Consider the following 21324-nt stretch of genomic DNA (forward strand, 5'->3'; position numbering starts at 1 on the left):
TCTCTCTTTTCCCACCACTAGTGCCCATCAACCCCTGATAAGATGGTAATCTGATTAGACACGGGGTGTAAAAATGTGTTGTCTGTATCTGAGCGCTCCCTCACTCTTTTTCTCCCCCTCCCTATGACTCACCAAGAGATTAGCTGTGACAAAGTGTGGAGAAAGATAAGAATAGATATGCTGGTGAAAGGAGCACTATTATAATTATCTGGGGGAAGATAGGATAGGAATTAGGAGCAGGTCCTCTTCGCCTAGGGAGGGTGGATTTATAATGTGGGCACTCATGCTGGTGTCTGGCTATGCCAGTTGCCAGAGAAGAAAAGGAGGGGCCAACTGTCTCAAGCCAGGTGATAGTCCAGGTTGTTCCAGCCAAATATAGACCAAAAACCATGTGTTGGCATGGATGACAAAGCAGAGATTCAGCTGCCCTCATAAAGGGAAAAGAAATGAAATCTTTCTTCAATTTTAAATATACCTGGGGAACTGGAAACCAGTTTGCTTCCCGTCCCTGGGTAGATGAAGAAGGGGAACCAGGAGACTGTTTCTGCAGCTGTGATTGTTGGATGAATTTCACAGCCTTTGTGTGGTGGAAAAACTATGTGTTTATCCGTTAGACAATAGTGTACATCAAACAGGTAGCATTGTTGGCATATAGGAGATGCTTAATATATGTTATTTCCTTTGGGGATATCTAAGTGACTTTCTTTAAAAAAAATAAAGTACTTCCTTTAGGACATGTGACCTGAAAAGCCTGATTCTTTGTTATTTCCCTTTCTGCTAATTTTAATTAAAAAGTTTCTGGGGTTGGAACCCATCTAAATACATTCATATCTTCTGCTTGATCAGAGGAAATTAGGGCTCCTGTCTTTCAGGGCTCCTGAGGAGGGCTATGGAATAAGCCCTATATACTTTAGGTCCTGGGCCTATCTTCTTCCTCTGTGCTCTGGTAGCCTCCAAAACAATGCATTGGGAATTTGGCTGATGATTTGGAGAGAAGGCAGAGAGGATGGTAAATGGGAAGGAATCATTCATTCATTCATTTATTAAGCCATATTTTCACTCATTAATTCAACAGACATGCTTTGAATTCCTCTTCAGGGTCAAGTATTGTGCTAAGTGCTATGGATTTTGAAATAAATCAGAAACACAGGAGTTTCTGTAATTAGTATTTAGAGCAATTAGTTATTCCTGGAGTTGTTGACAAAGACTTCAAAAAGGAAATGTCATTGGAGCTGGGCCTCACTTCTGTGCATAGGGATGCACTAAGTAGAAAAGAATGGGAAAGCAATTATGGACAGACAGAACAGCATTTAAAATCGTGTGAAGATTTCTGAAACATAATGTATTCAGGGCATGACTCCCAGCTTCACATGGAGAGAGCACAGTTTGTGCTTTACATTGGTGTGGCTGAAATTATTTATTTTAATATGTTAATATCTTAATATGTTAATATCTCACAAATATATTCATTTATCATTCATGATAAATTCATGAACATTCTGGAGCACCTCCTCTATTTAAGGCTTTGTATAGGTCCTGTAGAACCAGATGATAATTATATGGCCCCTGCCCTCAAGGAGAGCTCAGTCCAGTGGTGGAAAAAGCCATATATTCAAGTTGATATAATGAAATAGAGGATATAGTAGAGAAGTATACATAGTATGATTGTGAATGTGTTCTGTATGCATATGTATACATGCAGAATGTGTGTGTGTGTGTTTGTGTGTGTGTGTATGTGTGTGTGTGTGTGTCCTCGCTCACTCACATGTGAATGCATGACTGAATCTGAGGATGTGAGTTACAGGCCTCCCTCATACATGTGGATGGCCTCTTTAGTCAATAGGTTAATGACTTGTTTCAAGAGCTGTATCATAAGTCCTGAGAACACACATGTCAGGTCTTGGAATCATCCTGCATCTCTGGCAGGATCAGGTGTTAGACTCCTTTCTGGAGTCTTCAAGGGAGTCATGGACAACCTGTTTCTCTTAAGAAGTATTCTTGACCCTACCTTTATTTTTATAAAATAATTTGGGATAATAGGAATAAGTTCAGAGGATTATTGTGAGGATTAAAGGGGTTAATACATGATAAAGTACTTAGAATGGCCTAGCATGTGGTTGATGATATATACATATTAGTAATTAGTATTATAATAATTATATTATTGTTATATTGTTTCCATTGATATCTCAGACTCCCTGTGTTAAATGAAATCAGAGGCTGTTTTGTCTAACTTAACATCAAGTATAGGAACTTTTTTTATGGGATGGATCCCTTAAAGCTTTCCTTGCTTGTACTGCACTGTAACATAGACCTTTCTACTTTCCCTTCAGCTAAATGTGTAAAGGTCTTTCTATACTGAGCTAAAATCTACCCCTCTATGATGCCTACTATTTATCTTTGGAGATGTGTCCTCTTTTCTTTTTACCAGTGCTTTTTAACTAAGCAAGTAATGTTTGAAACTTCTCTGTACCACTTCTATTGAGAAAGAAAATGTGACACTGTTCCTGTCTTCAAGAATCCTACCTTCTCTTTGAATAAATCTCCATTTACTTTTGTTGCATATTGTTAAGAGGCAAGCCAGGTGATAAAAACTGTTTTAATATCAAATGTCCAAGTAGAAAAAAACTAATGAGGAATAAATAGTCAGAGGAGGCTTCAGAGAGAAGATACGTTAAAGGATAGGTATTTATTTATACACACTTTTTTTCCATTAATTATTAGTTCATTAAAAATATATATTTAAATCTTTATTCACAATCTACAATATGCCAAATCTATGAGTAGGAGTTTACCAAGAGGTAAGATATCTGGCAGGGGAAGCAGTGCAAGTGGAGGAAATATTAACACAAAGACACAGAGGTATTGGAGGTATGGCAAAAACTCATGTTTGGAGTTGTGAGTAGTTCAGTATGAGTAAAACATAGGATTCAAGGAGGGAGAAATGGCTGATGATGCTAGAATCACAGAGAGATCTTGGGGAGCCTTGTGAGGATGGGGAGTTGTTTGAAGAGTTTTTAGCAGGAGAGTACTTGTGACAGTACTATCAGACAAGCTATTTCTGGAAGCAGAAGGTAAAGCTATGGGTTGGCAGCAAGGGGAGAAAGGCAGGTGGCTCATACCATAGGGGCAATGAGCACAGACTTCAGAGTCACACTAGCCTGCATCTAATATGGGCCCTGCAGCTTCCCAGCCTTGCAACCTTCAGGAATTTTTTTATCTCTCTGACTTTGATTTTCTTATCAGTGAAAGGGGATGTTAATAGCCTCTAGCTCATAGGATATTGTGAGGGTTCAATATAATGCATGTAAAACATTTAACACCATGCCTGAGACATAGTGAAAATATAATCAGCAAAATAAGAGAAAAACCAGAAGCTCACCCCAACTTCTCCTACATAGTCTCATTCTTCTTTCCCTTTATTCTTTGGGTTACTTTGTACCTCATGAATTTGGCCTGCTGAATTCTTCTCAAACGGATTTTTGTTAGTATCCTTAGCAGAGTCTGGAAAATCTAAGCCCTAACAGCATCTCTGCTTCCTTGAATGATAACCCTAAGGTCCATTACCTTCACTCTGTCTGCAAATCAGGTTAGGCATCAGACCCACTCAGGAGAGGAGCTGGGACAGCTGCAGGCATTAGATGAATTCTCCTGATAGCATATTATTAAATTTGGTACAGACGGCAGACTCTCCGAGTCAAATTGCTAAACTTGGCTAGAATAGGAGATACCCAGGGTGATTAAATTTAAACCATGGACCTTGATTGGATATACTAGTAAATAAAGAGTTGAAAATATCAGCATCATAACCTGAGGGGCCTGTGACTGTAGGAATCACTTGTGTGTGAAGACACACTTGCCTTATGCTTCAGGAGACTTGGACTCAGATCTCTGTGTCAGGGCCTGAAGCAACTATCATAGACCATTGGCTGGAGACCTCAAGGCCATTTTCACTGGTATTCTCCCTGAATACGAATCTGGAACCCTGAGACTCACTTACTCCACCAATCTCACATTCCTGCATGTCAATCACATCACAGATGTAGACCATCATCTATTCTTTTTACACCCTTATCCCTGCACTGGTCTGTTCTTCTTCCTCTTATCTTGGTTTTCCACTGCTTCCTTCCCTTTCCGAAACTTTCTATTTTTCACTTGTTCCTATGAAACTCAGCTCCCAGGTTAATAATCTCCCTTGGATCCCCAGTCTTTTAATTTACTGCTTCCTTTACCTCTTGTCTTAACCAGTCTCTGGTACATGATACTTAACAAATATTTGCTGACTAAAACAATGAACTAAGGCCTGACTATCCTGGAGGCCATTACTTCCCCGGAGGCCATTACTTCCCACTTTGGCTTCTCAGGAACTGCTCATTCTCCTACATTCCATGTACAAAAGGATCAAGAGGGGACTCTTCACTCCTCATTCACCTTCCAGGCCATTCTGCCTCCATTTCATCACTGGTAGTTCCAAATTTTCAATATGGGAAGGTTTATGGTAGCAATTTGTTTAGAAAGGAGGAGTGCCTAGGGGGTTTTCCTGAAAGCTACAGTTAGGTCATAAGAAGACTGTTGTTACTTGCATATTTATTCCTTTTGTCTTTGGGTGTAGGAGCCAAATGGTCTCTATTGGTGGGCCTAAGCACAGCTCTAGATGGTCTTTGATACTACCTTGGACTTTTATGTGGAAAGCCCTGTTCCTTTATTGCTTAAGCTGTTCTCTCTACATCCTGTCCTCCTCATCACTTTCAGGTTCCTACCCATCTTAGACTCCATGGTCTATCATATCAGCCACTTTTATCTAATAGTCAGATCTGTCTTATTTCCTATACCTGTGCAGCTACTGCCCTGTCCTTCCTCTGACCACTCTCATCTATCCCTTGGACTGGTACAATAATGGTACTTGACTTCTTTCACTCACTTAAAAGTTACTCTGTGATCTCACGTTAATGTTTAAATTCCTTAGCCTGATTTAAATATAGTCATCCCTTCATATCTGCAGATGTGGAACCCCTGGGTATGGAGGGACAACTGTAGTTCCTTTCTAATCTGACTTCTGCTTTCCTCTTCAGACACGTTTCTCATGATTTCCCTTCTCATTCTTTGTGCCTCAGCTATGATGAATTCCTTGCCATTCCAACAGTTTACTTGTTCCTTTTTGCCTTCTGGCCTTTGCACATACTCATATCTGGAATGCCAGAGGACCATAATTTATCAAGAGAGCCACTGGGGAAATGTTATAGGTACTGATTTGGAATCAGATAGAAACAGATTTGAATCCTAGCTCTGCCATTTACTAGCTTCAGACCATGGGTAAGCTCCTTAACTTTTATGAACTTCCATGACCACATCTCCTAAGTGGGATAAGTGCCTGCCATGTCGGTAAACAAAGAACATTGCATCATCAAGCCCTCAGCAACTGCAGTCACCCTTGATTGTGCAACTGTAGGGGATTCAGAATTGAAAAAATAGGATACTGGCCCTAGGTAGTTAAGGTGCATATCAAAGGAATGATTTCAATGAGCCCAGACTCTTGTCTTCTCAGACATAGAAAAGTAATAAATTAATTAACTTGAGATGTCTGATATTTCTTTAATAACAGTAATCTTTTAATGTTCCCACTACTTTTTTTTTTTTTTTTTTTTTTTTACAAAAACTCCTATATATTTGGCTCCTCCCTTACCTCTTTGGAACAGTCCCTCAGAGATCTCTGAGAGATTGTCTCCTGGGCTTAAGTCCTCAGTATGTCTGCTGAATAAAACATAATTCTCAGCTTTTAGATTGTGCATATTTTTTCAGTTGACAATACCCACCTTGACAGAATAGTCATGAGGATTAAATCAGGTACTAAATGGGTCCCATAAGCAACCCATACTAGTATGTTCTATCCGTTCCTTCCTTTCTTTTTTTCCGCATTCCTCCCACAGTCCTTCTTTTTCCTTCCTTTCCTTTTGCCTTCTTCCCCTCACTGCATTCCACTTAATGTTTGGGTGGGATTCATAACAGCTAGGCATATAGGCAAGCAGCACAAGCCAAAATATGTCCAGCATCAGTGCCATGTAACATTTGCATCCTCCACAGGGAGCCCACAGTCACCTCCCACCCTCACCACTGAGGCAGCCTCAGAAAGACACCAAGGTAGAAACAAGATTCTGCAACAAACTTCTGGCATGTTGTAATGCTCTTGGGGCTATTAAAAGTTTTCTCCAGGCTGCCCTACCTGGAGCCAGCACCATTATTGCTTTTCTCAACCTTCTCTCTGACACCTTCTCCTCACACTTTTCTCCATATGTCCCTGTGCCCCTTGGCTTCTCAGTTGAATGCCAGGCCACTGCAGGTGAGCTTTACATTCTCCACCTACTATGCTAGAACCCCCCAGAAACATTTGCCCTTAAGGAGCTTCCAAATAGACCCTAGTGGATAAGACTTAGGAAGCAGTCAATAAAAAAGCAAGACTTACTACAAAATGTGGGAACCAAACAGGCCTGGAATTATCAGCGGACAAGCATGGAAAAAGCACAGCTTGAGATGGCTTTGTAGAATTAACAGGATTTGAAGAGACAGAAATGAGAGGCATTCTCTGTAGGGAAACAGTGTGAGTAGTTTGGGTATCACACAGCAGAGAGGGTGCAGTGAGCCTGTGAAATGGGTGCATGTAAAGAAGTTGTAGGAATTATGACTGGAACATTTTGCCTTTTCTCATGTATGTATTTCAGTGTGGCTTATTGGTGAATGAGCATGTTGGCTTAGCAGAGTTGCCTACACAGCGTATTTTAAAGCAGTATTTCCCAAAGTGCTTCTGTGGAAAATTAGTCTCATAGGATACTCTACAGAAAAATAATAGTAATAATTTAAAGAAATGTTGAATGTTCTTTTCTCTCCCTTGAATATTCACAATGCACATTAACTTATTTTAAAAGATCCAAATAGTGTTATAATACAAAAACCTGACTTCTCTGGGAAAAGAAGGCCTCCTCTATTTATGTCACTATAACATCACACAATTTCCCCTCCAAGCACTTACAGAGTCTGTAAGTATAGTTATATTTATTTTAAATATTTTATTGACTGCTTCCCCACCAGGATATATACTCCATGAGGACAAACACCTGGCCTCTCGTATTTACCATTATCCATCAAGAATCTCGCACAATGCCTGGATGTATAATAGGTGCTCAAAACAGGAACAAATGATTAATAAAACTTGTTCATCTTTAACTTTGCATTGTCGAAATAGCTGATAAGGTGTAGGGCTGGAATATGAACCAAGTGCTGCCAGATTCTGGCCTCCTTTTGACCATACATGGTATATGTTGTTGTCCCTGGCCACCACCTAGGGTTCTTCAATGTCACAATTTTTCTTTTGTGCATTTATTCCCATTGATTACATTTTTGAAGTTTGAATGACTAATATGCCCAAATTTCTTTGTATCTTTCAGGCAAAGGCTGCCACCTAAAAATGTTTACTACTACCGCTGCCCGGACCATAGGAGGAATTACGTGATGTCCTTTGCATTTTGTTTTGACCGAGAAGAAGATATTTACCAATTTGCTTACTGCTACCCATATACATACACTCGCTTTCAGCATTACCTTGACAGCCTGCAAAAGAGAAATATGGATTACTTCTTTCGGGAGCAGCTGGGTCAAAGCGTGGTAAGTCCCATTCGGAAACAGGCAGCTTAGGGAAGGAGCTCAGCAATGGTTTTTATAGAATGCAAGTAATAGATATCAGTGCTTTGTAGACTAAATGCTCTGGAACTTTTGAAAAATCATAGTTTTTTGTGTGTGTAATGTGTTGCTACTGTGGCCACCAGGAAGTCACAGAATAGGATGAAACAGATGCTTGTCCCTCTGAATGAAGCTGATAAAGCTCTCTAATAAAATAAAAACGTTCTGATGAATCCCCAAAATTCTGAGAAAAAAAGAAGAAGGCTTCTACTGGGTATTACAAAAGGCATGAAAGCATTTTAGGAGTCTAAATGTCTGAGATAAAGAATAAATTTGGTTTTTAGTGAATTCAGCTTGCCTGCAGTGCAGGTTAGCAAGTCGTGTGCAGTGTGGTTGTGCTGCCTACAATGTGTTCTGTCCCTGCCATCCATCAGATCCCCAGCCCTTCTTCCTTCCCCCAGTTTAGTTCTCTGGGTCTGGAGATTTTGGTCTTACATTCTATAGTAGTCTCCTATTGCTGACATTAAAAAATTGCCATGAACTTGGTAGCATAAAACAACACAAATTTATTCTCTTATGGTTCAGGATAAGTCTGAAATTGATCTCTTTGGGCTAAAATCAAGGAATCAACAGGGCTGTATTCCTTCTGGAGGCTCTAGGGGAGAATTTATTTCCCTGCCTTTTTTAGCTTCTAGAGGCTGCTTGTGTTCCTTGGCTTGTGGTTCCCTTTCACTCTTCAAAGCCAGCATTGGCTGGTCAGGTCTTCCTCATGCTGCATCACCCTGACACTAAATCTCCTGCCCTCCTCTTTCACTTATAAGGACCATAGTGATTATATTGGGCTCACCCAGATAATCCAGGATAATGTCTCCATCTCAAGATCTTTAACTAAATCACGTCCGTAAAGTTCCTTTTGTCATGTAAGGTAACATATTCAAAGGTTCCAAGGATTAGGACTCAGATATTTTGGGAGGGGGAGTGCATTGCTCTGCCCACCACACCTTTTCTTTTCCTCTTTCCCTCCCTGCCCAACCCAGGATCTGAAAGTGTTCTTCACATTGGATACATAGGTTTTGTTCTCTGTGGTCAGCAATACTTGACTTTCTAATAAAGAATAAACAGATGATAATTTGGTCTTATGTTTCACTCTTTAAGAAATGTGGTTTGTACTTCTAAAATAGGCATATTAAGCATTTTAAAGATCCTAAGTGAGGATACTGGTGAAATTAGAAGAAAATACTATACTTGAGGTTCAGACATGTGTTGGAAAAAAGAACTCTGCCTAATGACTGTGTGTTCCATCTAGAAGTGAGTCCCACTTCTAAATAAAAGTTTTCAAGACTAGACTATTTAAAAGACATAGAGTCTGGTCCAGGATACCCAAAAACAAACAATGAAGTCTTGTGTATGGCGCAGGTACCTGAGAGCTAAATCTAGCCTCAAAAGCTGGTGGTCATGATGATATTGTTATAGTCTGTGATTCTCTATGCACTGAGAATAAATATCTTTCCTCTGCTCTAACCCTCTTCCTAGCATTGATTCTGATGGGTATCATGTGTATCTGGTGCCTATATATTTTGAGCTGAGAATTGGGACACATGGTGTATCAGTCAGCATGCTAGCAGGAAACAGATGGAAGCCTCACATTAGGGTAATTTGAAGAGAGCTTAATAAATGGGCTACTTACAAGGTGTGGGCAATGTGTAGGGAAACCACAGGGTATAGTGCAGTTCCCTGGGGCTAGTAACAGCTCAAAGGGTGTGAAGGGAAGGAATGAGAACCCAACAGTAGAGAGTCATGCAGTAGGCCACCTTGAGTGGAACAGTGACCTTCAGTTGAAGGACAAAGGTAGACTGAGATGACCCCACAGGGAGGGAGATGAGAAAAATAAATACATGGAGCTCATTCTCTTACTTCCCTCTGATCTCCTGCTAGGGGTCCCCATTGACCAACTCAACCAGAAATCAGAGAGCAGGAGAGCCCACTGATGTAATTCATACAGATAAGCTTCCCTGGGCAAAGAAAATGATGGAAAAGGGTGGAGAGTGATTGTAGAAAGGCAAGTAGACCATATTAGGCACACATGGTCTAATCACCAATGTATTACTGAAAAGAGTGAGATTATTTGAGATGGGACTGTTGGAGAAATCCTGAGATGAATGTTTCCCAGACATATGACTTGTGATACAAATTAAGAGAGTAAGAATTTCATTCAATACTTATAACTTTTAAGGGGATGATTTGTTCATTTTATTCCTGTATCCAGTCTAGCCCCCTCTTAGATTCGTGCCAGGCAGAATGTTGGTGCACATTGAATGACTATGGAGTAAATTATTGAATGAATTAAAGAATGAATTAAAATATATGTCTAGAGACAATGTGAAGAGCTAAGAGCATCCAAAGCTTATAGGAGGAATGATAGGATAAGCTAAGTGACCAATAACTAATATCCAAAATACATATCTAGAATAACAGGAATTTAAACAAGATAGAAGTTTATTTTTCTTCCATATAAAAGTATAGATGTATCCAGAGTTAATATTGTGGCTCTGCTCCTTGAAAACCTTAGGGAGTCAAGTTCTTTCAGCTTTCTGCTCTGCCATCCCTAGGATGTGGCCCTCAACCTCAGTGCCAAACGTGGAATTCTACTATCGCATGCATGTTTCAGGCAGCAGGATGAAGAAAGCAGTGAGAGAAGGGAGAAGATGCAGCTATGTGGCACTTTCACTTGTATCCCGTTTAATAAAACTCATATTCACACTTAACTAAAAAAAAGGATGAGAAATGAAGTCTTCCTTCTGGGTGACCATGTTTCTAGCTAAAAATTGGTAGTTCTATAGATATGGAGGAAAATTAATATAGAAGGACAGCCTGAAGCTTCTGCCACAAAAAGCTTGAATTCTGCTTCTGCTCTAACACCAAACTCCTCATAGGACCTTGAATGTTACTTCCCTTTTCTGGGTACAAGTTTTTCATCTATGAAATGAGAAGGTTGGAGTTGAATAGCCATTTTTTAATTATTCTTTGAGGAATTCCTCAGAACAAAATAATTTGAGACACCTGTCCTGCTTCAGACCCTGTGAGAGGTACTGTGGGGATATGTAACGAAGTATATATACAAGTCTCGGTGTACTTCCAGAAGTGTATTCTATACCAGAGGAAATAAGACATTTCTAAACAGATATAATATTTTAAAAAGTATATAATTAAGGATCTCATGAGTTTTTTAAAGAGTTTATGGTTGGACTGGATCATGGAGAAAGATAGGCTTTAAGCTGAGTCTTGAAAGATGGGGGGAATTACTGAATACAGAGTTGGTAAGAAGGTAGCCCAGACAGCAAGAAACAGCCTGAGTCATTGAGTGGTGATAGTTGGTCAGAAGTCTGGTATGATTGGAATAGGGAATCTTACTACTGGAAAATAAGGATAGACAGGAAGATTGGGACCAAACTCTGAAAAACTTTGATTACCATAATAAGGAATTATGGCTATATCCTTTATTCAGATTTAACACACAGACACTGGGTCAGGTACTTTATATATACTATCTTGCCTGTTTCTCATAACAGTTTTGTGGAGTAGGCAGAATTATCCCAGTTTGGGAGATAAATAATCTAAGGCTAGTAAGTTACTTGGCAAAAGCTACAGAGCTAGTTCATGACTAGGCCAGTATTTAAACCCATGGCTTCTAATACCATGTCCTGGCACTTTGATGGATGCTTTCCACATTGGACTTAATGAGACCCATTGTAGATTTTGAAAAAGGGATTATACCTTATCCAAAGCTGTATCTTGAAGTGAAATTAATGGAAGTATAGAGTGTACCTGTGCTGGCTAAACGAGATAGGGAAACTCTGTGGCTTGGCTCAGTGCCCCTGTTCTGGGTCTCATACTAGAGACTTTAAGACTTTCTGGCACACTCTTGCAGACAGGACAATTCTTGGTTACCAGGGTGTTTTATATGGCTTGTGTCTGAAGGCACCACTATAATTAGTTAATCCTTATTCCAGTTTGGAGGGAGGATAATCACAAGCAGGAAGGCTAAACATGTCAACTGCCAGTTCTTAGGGAGAGCAGACAGGAAGCAAGCTTTTGAATTCCTAGTGCTGGAACTGTTAATCACCATTGGCATGGCTGCTATTGCTGCTAATTATATCATCCAAAATAACATTTTATTTTGTTACTCACCAGAGGCCCTTTCTAACTCCATCAAACAAGAGCACTTGTACGTATATCAAAGCCACAATCTGACATTTAAGGTAAATGCATCATGGGGAAGATCTTTGTTTTCTTGTTGTTTTAACAGCTTTATCAAGGTATAATTTACATTCCACAACATCCACTCATTGTAAGGGTACAATTCTATGATTTTTAGTAAATTTATAGAGTTTTACAGCTGTCACCACAATCCAATTTTAAAATATTTCCATCATCCCAAAGAGTTTCCTTGGAAATCCCCACTTGCACTCCTAGCCCTAGGCAACTATTTATCTGCTCTCTGACACTATAAATTTTCCAGTTCTGAACATTTCCTATGAGAGGAATCATACACTGTTTAGTCATCTTTTGTGTTCAGCATCTTTCACATAGCATTAGAATTTTAAGCTTCATTCATGTTGTCGCATGTGTCAGTAGTTCATTCATTTTCAGTGCTGAATAGTATTCTATTGAAAAGATATACCATAGTTTGTTTATCTGTTTTCCATTTGATGAACTTTTGGATTGTTTCCAGTTTGAGGCTATTATGAACAGTCCTATTATGAACATTCATTTGCATACGGTTGAGTGGACATGTAATCACATTTCTCTTGGATGGATTTCTAGGAATGGAATCATTGGGTCATATAAGTTCACATTCAACTTGGAGAAAAAAAAAACCTGCTAAACTGTATTCCAGATTAGTAGTGCCATTTCACATTCCTACCAACAACATAGGAGAGGGAGTTATAATTTCTCCATGTGCTTGCTAACACTTGGAATTACCTATTTTTTTCACTGTAGACATTTTAGTTGGTATCTCACTGTAGTTTTAATTTTGTTGCCCTGATAACTAATTATGTTGATTATCTTATAATGTGCTCATTTTCCACTCATGTATCTTCTTTGATGAAGTGCTAGTTTAAATCTTTCACCCATTTTAAGAAAATTGGGTTATTTGTGTTCTGATAATGAGTTTTGAGAGTTCTTATGTATTTTCCATGCAAGTCCTTTGTCAGATACATGTTTTGCAAATATTCCCCCCTAATCTATGCCTTATCTTTTCACTCATTCTCTTAACTATATCTTTTGAGGAATAGAAATTTTTAATTTTGAAGTCCAATGCATCAGTTTTTCTTCTATGCATCATGCTTTTGGAGTCTTATCTAAAAACTCTTTGCCCATTTGAAGGCCACAAAGGTTTTCTCCTATGTTTTCTTCTAAATTTAAAAAAATAATAATTTTCACTTACATTTAAATCCATGATCCAATTTTAACTACATTTTTACATATGGCATGGATAAGGGTCTAATTTCATTTTTTGCATATGGATATCCAATTGTTGCAGCACCACTTGTTGAAAAGACTAACCTTTTACTCATGAATTATCTTGGCACCTTTCTCCAGTGCTTCTACCCAGTTTTTCTTATTTCTTTCCTATTTTCAAGCCTAAACTCCCAGAGAGTCAACCCTGTGTCTATATAGGTCAGCTATGATTGGACTGAGTTTTTGCTCATACACCCTGAGCCTGTAAGGCTTCCATCCTCTGCCAGTGGTTCTGTGTGTGGGTATGGGGAGCACAATCAAAGTTTGAGCAGTTTTCATGTCTGCCCTGGCTTTTACTTTCTCTTTTGTGCATATGCACAGCCTCAAGATTGTTCAGGTGTGTGAGGCTGCTTGAGGCTTCTCAGATCTCTGCTGAGCCTGCACCCAGTCTCAGCCAGAAATATGATTGTCCCAGCCATGCAACTGTGGGCCTTCCTCACTTGCCCACAGACAGTGCTGCTGGGTCTGGGCACTGACCAAATTAACTGAGTCCCTTCGACCATAACAGGGAAGCTGCCAATCCTCACAGTCTCGCCTGCCCTAGCATTCACCAAGCCTGGAGGAAGATGGAACAAATCCAGGACGGAATGTCATAGATCCCCATCCTTATTACCTGATGTTCAGCAGTTTTTTAAACATAATAGTTTTGAGATTGTTGTCAATTTGATCAATTTCCAAAACACTGAAATGATTATTTGTGTCAGTTTTGTCCAGCTTTATATTTGTTTTGGGGGGTAAGGATTTACCAATACTCTTGTTCCAATATACCCAGAGTTAGATTTTAACTGACAAATATGAGTTTTTAAATCATATAGTCCTAGTACTGTCAGGCATAGTGAAATATGGCATTATTTTCATGTCATTGGACTAGATGAACACATAACTTGTGTGCGTGTGTGTGTGTGTGTGTGTGTGTGTGTGTGTGTTTTAAAAGAAGTAGCTGCAGAAAGCCATTCTCATACTTAGGGATATATGCCAGAAGGAAGTGTCTAACAAAGGAAATAATCTGATAGCATATTTTAGAGAATCACCAGAAAATAATTTATATGAGAATAATATTGTCTAGGCTGTGCCATTGGCTAACTCTATGACTTTGGGAAAATCATTTCTCTATGGGCCTCAGAAAGTCAGACCAGATTATTTCAAGTATCCCTTCCAACAACATAAATTATAGTTTAAATGTTGATGACATCCTGATTGTATGTCCTGAGTCACATGTTAGATTATTTGTAATGTTGCCTCTTAATCCACCTTTCATTTGATTACAGTAGTATTTATTGCATGCTTAGTATGTGCCAGACTGAAGGCTACAGACTTTTTATACATCATGTCACTCAGTCCTCACAACACCCCTATTATATGGTTAGTACTATTATTGAATGCCTAACATATACCCAGCTTGTCTAGGCTCTGGGCATACAGCAGTGAAAACAGGCATAAAAATCCTTGTCTTCATGGAGCTTACATTCTAGCAGGAAGAGACAGACAATATTAAAGAAATTAAATCAGGAAAGGGGATGCATTTTGGGGTGAAGGCTTCACTTAGACGGAAGCATTTAAGCTCTGAGCTACAAGTATTATCTTCTCCCGTTTGCATTTTTAAAAACTGAGATACAATGAGGTTAAATAATTTGTCTATATCATGCAGCTGGGGTTTGAAGCCAAGCCTTTGTGGACCTCCAGAATGGATTCTAAAACAGTCCTATATATAAGGCAATATTCTATTCATGTATACAGTTATTTACTGAATTCTTCCAAAAACATTCTTCAGTACTACAAATATCAAATGAGCACCTTCTGCCTGTCAGGCTCTATATTGGATGCTGGAGACAGAAAGATGAATACAAAACACACCCTGCCCCTGAGAAGTGTTCAGTGTACTGGGTGTCACAGAAGTAAAGGCTAATAATGGCAATGATGATCAGAAACTTGATATAACAGAAGTAGTAGGCAGAGAAGAGGCACAAGAGAGGAAATGAAACCTTAAGGAAGGCAGCATCTTGAATTGAGAATCAAAATAGCCTCAGTTAGAGGCAGAGATGCATGGTGAGTCCTGACTATTTTGTGTAGTTCCAAACAACAAGAGTATAGGGTCAGCCTAGGAGGAATGAAAATAGTGGTGACTGGGAAAGGAGAGGTGGGTGGAGGCTGGGTCAAGAGGTATCACCTCACACCAGCCAGAATGGCCATCATTCAAAAGTCCACAAATGATCAATGCTGGAGAGGCTGTGAAGAAAAGGGAACCCTCCTACACTGCTGGTAGGAATGCAGTTTGGTGCAGCCACTGTGGAAAATAGTATGGAGATTCCTCAAAAGACTAGGAATAGACATACCATATGACCCAGGAATCCTGCTCCTGGGCATATATCCAGAACCCTACTTCAAAAAAACACCTACACCCCAATGTTCATAACAGCACTATTTACAATAGCCAAGACATGGAAACAGCCTAAATGTCCATCGACAGATGACTGGCTAAAGATGTGGTATATTTATACAAAGGAATACTATTTAGCCATAAAAACCAACAACATAACGCCATTTGCAGCAACATGGATGTTCCTGGAGATTGTCATTCTAAGTGAAGTAAGCCAGAAAGAGAAAGAAAAATACCATATGAGATCACTCATATGTGGAATCTAAAAAAAAAAAAGAACATAAATACAAAACAGAAACAGATTCATAGACATAGAATAGAAACTTGTGGTTGCCAAGGGGGCGAGGGATGGGAAGGGACAGACTGGGATTTCAAAATTTGTAGATACTGACAGGCATATGCAGACTAGGTAAATAAGATTATACTGTATAGCACAGGGAAATATATACAAGACCTTGTGGTAGCCCACAGCGAAAAAAAAATGTGACAATGAATATATGTATGTTCATGTATAACTGAAAAATTGTGCTGTACAATGGAATTTGACACAACATTGTAAAATGACTATAACTCAATTAGAAAATGTAAAAAAAGAAAAAAAAATTTGAACTCTATCCTGAGGGCAGTGAGGAACTGGGCAGGAGGGAACATGATCTTTGCAGCACTTAACCTGACTATTTTGTGTAGTTCCAAACAACAAGAGTATAGGGTCAGCCTAGGAGGAATGAAAATAGTGGTGACTTAACCCGTCCATCTCCAGGCTGCCCTGCTGCTGATGGCAGCTGATCTAGAAGTCAGGTGAACTCCTGCCTGTCTGTCCAGTTGGCTTTCCTTTTCACTGGCAGAGATATTTCACAGGCCAAGAGCACAAGGAGGAAAACTTTGCTACCAAGACACGTGTGTAGTAATAAGAATGTCATAGAAATACACAGAAAAGCTTGACTCTTTGATCTTAACACCTTGCACAGTTTCAGAGTTGGCAAAGACTATAGGGGCCACATTCAAATTTAACAAATATATTAGTCATCTCCTATGGGCAAGGGCCTAAACTATATAGAGCAGCATCTTGTCTTAGCATTCAGAAATAGGACTTTTCAGCCTCTGTTCATATATCTCTTGATGCAGCCTGATCTCCATCCTGATGACAAGAAAGTCCTATTATCCCCAGAAAGAGCTGCCTCCCTATAACCTCTTCTCTTTGATTCTAGCTCCAGCCTCTGGGCCCACCTTACAGGTACTTGCTCCTTTAGCCCCTGGACAGGCTGAAAATATAGCAAGACAGTGACCACATACCCTCATGAATCTTCTCTTCTTCAAGCTAATCTCTCCCTTCTTCCTCTCCTCTCCTCCCATAATTCTACATTTCTTCATATTCCATGGTTTCTAAACTTCATACCACCTTTGTTGTTCTCTAGACATGATCTAGGTTGTTAATTTCCTTCTTAAAATGCCAGAACTGAATGTAAAACCCTACAGGTGATCTTAGCATCCCACAGCAGAATAGGACTATTGCCTCTCTTGCTCTGGATGCTACATCTCTAGAAATGTAGCCAGAATTTACATTAGCTTCTTTTAGCAGGGAGGTCTTCTTGTAGTAGATTTTTGTTGTTCTTTAAATAGAGCTATTTTTTAAAATTTCTCAGGTAGTCTTTTTAAAATAAATCTTTTATTTTGGAATAGTTTTAGATTTATAGAAAAGTTGAAAAGATAATATAGAGAGTTCCCACATACCTTTCACCCACTTTTTTTCTAATGTTAAAATCTTATATAGTCATAGAACATTTGTCAAAAGTAGTAAATTAACATTAGTTCATTACTACACTAAACTACAGAACTGTATTCAGGTTATGTCAGTTTTTTCACTAATGACCTTCTTTGGTCCCAGGATCCAATCCAGGATGCCACGTTGGCCTATGCTAATAGATTTTACAAGTGTAATTGTGGCCCCTTACACTTATCCTAAGTTTCAACTTACTGGTTTTAGTCCTTTGTTCTAGGCTGCTGTGATCATTTTGATTTGCATTCTCTTATCTGCAGTATTAGTAACATCACTTAGAATTTTTAAAGATTATACTTTTAAAGTAAAGTAAATTTAAGTTAAGGATACAAGTGTCTAACAGGATAAGACCAGAGACTAAGAACAGAGATCCATGTATACTATGGAGACTTCTCTAGAATGCCTAGTTTGGTGCTTTTAGATCAGTCCCTGGGTTTGATTATTCTACTTACCCCAGGAGTATAAGTCACATAAGTGAACTAGAGTTACCTGCCTCCAAGTTAACTCAATTAAATTCAATTTAGGTCAATTTAATTTAATCTCTCTTATGTAGCATATACTATGAGAGATCTAGAAATAAACAAAATGAGTCCCTGCCCCCATTTCTCCATCTTGTCCATAAAAGTATATATAAAGTTTTATGTAATGACTAGTTCAAATCAATGATGAGTGAGGGAAAACCATATGACAAAGGGAAAAATTTAGAAAAAGGAGTGCTTTCTGGGGAAGGAAGGGTCTGGCTAGGTGAGGCTCTATAATGAGGACCCTGGGCAACAAGGAACCCCCACTGGGATGCCACCCCCTTCCATGAGCTTGGCTCCCAGATCAGTGAAGTGACAGTGAGGATGGTCAGGTGGCAGATGGAAAATTCTGAAAGCCTTATCTTGAAAGATTTTCAGAATCTAAACCAAACAAAGAATCTGGGAGTCAGACAGAAAAAAAAAAGTGCAAAATGGTAAAGCCAAGGTGAGGAGGATAGAGAACATGGTATGATCAGAGAAAGCCAGAAAGCTAGGTGAGGATGAAGAGGAGCACAGTGGATATGTACAAGGAGCTCTGGAAGAACTGAGGATGTGGAGCTTGGCAGCTTCTACTACCGTCCTTGTGTGGACCTGTGTGGAAGAGCCAGGATCTCAGAAAGGAGCTGGAGGGAACTATGACCTTGTGGGCAGGAACATCAAAGGACAGAAGGTAATACCACAGAAAAGAGGCTGGAGAGGCCAGCACAGATCTGATAAGTATGATAACTTCAAAATAAGGTAGTCCCCTTCCATTCTTTCTGTTCTTTCCCCTTTGTTCTTTCTTCCCTTTTGAAATAAAACATCGTGGAGTGGTAGCTGGCAACATGACCAAACAAATGTATGAAAAATAATTACATCTTTTTGGCTGAGTTTTAAATTGAGTAATTGTTGGAAGTCAGTAATCTCAATTATCAGTCCCTAATCTACCTCTCAGGAGAGTTCTAAGGACCCCCATCTGCACCAAACCTTGTCCTGATCAGACACTCTAAATTAAACAAGCTTAGTGGCTTTGGCTGCCTTCCAGCAGGTCACTTCACAAGTCACCACTCTCTTGGCATAGTTTTTGCTATTCGCTCCAAAAAGACTCCAGATTAATTGGAGGCAGATACATCCTCTCAGCATCTGGCTGAGGGGCTTCCAGCCTACCCTACTGATGCAGGTGGCCCATCCATTCTAATGCCAGCTCCGGATGAACACGGGCCTGGAGGGAAGATGCTGGAAATGGTGACCCTGGGTTCTTCCTCTGCCAGAAGAAGGATACACATGTCTGATTTACCTCAAGCTACATAGGCTGACCCAGACGACTGCATACCTGCTCCAAACCTGGGTTTCCCTAGGTCAGTGAATGCATCACCATCACTCCTGCTACACATGTCAGAAGCCTGTCATATGTAACTCCTTTTTATTCACTCCTCACATAGTATTTGTCAGTAAGTGTGATCAAAGCTACAACCCAATAACCTTAGAATCTATCTCTTCCTTATCTCTGCTACCAGTGCCCTAGTTCAAACTATCAGCGTCTCTCAGGAAGTTACAACAGCTTCTTTAGCCAGAGTGCACAATGTGAGGTGAATAGGCCTCCAGGCTCTCTCTCTGTTCCACTTACATAGCTATGGCAGCATTATGGCGGCTTCCAGAAAGTCCCAGCCCTCCTCCTGCCCTTGTGTTCCCCTCGCCTCCTCACTGATTCTGTGCTGCCTGACCAAAAGACAGTAACTTCCTAGCTAGGTTACCAAATGGCATGCTTCTTGCTAACAGAATGCTACTTTTAGATCATTCTTTCCCCTCCCTTTTATAAAAAAGACCTCATCAAATAAAAAGACATGCTTTGAACTTTGTCAGTCTGTATAACCTTCTGCCATTTCTTACTGCTGTCATCTGCTCACTTCTTGGATACTTCCCTCAATCAGAGAGGACTTTGGTCCATAATTATCTTTTCTCCTGCATTGCTGACACTACGTTGAGTGATTTCAGTGTCCATGAAAATGACTCACTGAACACCCTGGCCTCTAAGATAAAATAATAAATTCATAACATTTTCTGTAAGATCCTACATAATCTGATCTGTGCCTGCTTCTTCAGCTTCTCTTATACCCCTCTTACTTTGCTGTCCATGTCCTATCCACACTGGCCTTCCCGGTTTTTCCTACGAGCCATAGATTTTTCTCCCTAACTTTTGTACACCCCAGCCCCTCCACCTGAAGTGTTCCTTCTCTAGGCCCTTTGCCTAGCTACTTCCTGTTCTGCTTTTAGTATCCAATTTGAACATCACCTTCTCATGGAATTCTTCCCTGATACACTGTTTCCCAGACTAATTTGAGAGCTTTGGCTTCATGCATCTATAATATACTCTTATTTCTCCTTTAAAAAACACTTATCACTCTTCTGGGTACTCATTTGATATCTATCTTCCTCTGTTCATAGGTTTGGGGAACATTTATATATTTAGAATTTGTATAGGACTGAGGGCAGGTGGAGAAGTCATGCTGTTACAGCCCAAATCCCTTCTTGATATCTGTGTGGTCATATTTTGTTACTTCCTCCAACACCACATTTCCATTTTGTTGAATCAGAAGGTATATAACATTAGGGCACAAGGGCATTTCTTTTATGTGAGTCATAGAATGTCAATGCCAAGAAGGATTTTAAGTGCTTCTACTTCTGGGGATTTAAAACCATGCTCCCTGGTGTCTAAGGAAGGATCTGAACTCTGAACAATAACTTATGGGCCTCCCAGAGGAGGGAGAGAAAAGAGGAACTTCTGAGAAGTCAGTGCTCTGGTCTCTCCTGCCCTCCCTTGCCATACACACCAGAGCAGCCTCTTCTTACTGGTCTTCCCCATAGACTTAGTTTGAAGAAGGACTCAGCTGCTAACAATGTTGGCAAACTTCTCCATCTTTCTACAGCTGGAGACACTGGGGTCCAGAGGCAGGAGGTAAATTTCCTGAGTCACTGAGTAGTAGAACAGCTCTAGCTGGAAGACTAGCCTCTGACTCCTGGATTGTCTACTGTAAACCACTGCCGCTCACTCTCAGACCTATCTGCAAGGTTTGCTTATTTGTCTACTCTTTTTGAAAACATTAATGGAGCACCTACAAGGCAGTGAGAAGGAAATTGGATACCTAAATCAGTCATGTAAGCTACATGGGTTAGAACTCTGAGTCTTCCACTCATTAGCTGTGATAACCTTGGGCCAATTACTTAACCTTGTTTCCTCATCCCTTTTTTAGTAGATATCCAAAGAAGCCCCTTATTCAGTCATAATTTAGTAGACAGATCATGAGGGCTAAAGCCATAGTGGGATTTGAACTTGGGCTCTACCACTTATATCTTTAACATGTCAAATAACTTCTCTAAGCCTCATCTGCAAACGAGGCATTGTGATTTAGCTTTAGTGTTATGGTCACGACAAGAGGCTTCTAGTAGATGTTGGATAACAGATGTGAAAGTGCCTC

The 21324-nt window shown here is 39.8% G+C and overlaps 1 protein-coding gene across 1 annotated transcript in view; it reads left to right on the forward strand.

The window, feature by feature from the left end:
* The window catches only part of AGBL4 (AGBL carboxypeptidase 4), a 1124520-nt gene that overhangs the window by 647864 nt on the left and 455332 nt on the right, over window positions 1-21324 (forward strand). The window contains exon 5 of the mRNA XM_074376517.1: window positions 7440-7656. Within this exon, the coding sequence (XP_074232618.1) occupies window positions 7440-7656 (217 nt within the window). The remainder of the gene's footprint in view (window positions 1-7439; window positions 7657-21324) is intronic.

Source organism: Camelus bactrianus, chromosome 13, assembly GCF_048773025.1.
Source record: "Camelus bactrianus isolate YW-2024 breed Bactrian camel chromosome 13, ASM4877302v1, whole genome shotgun sequence".
Classification (NCBI taxonomy): Eukaryota; Metazoa; Chordata; class Mammalia; order Artiodactyla; family Camelidae; genus Camelus; species Camelus bactrianus.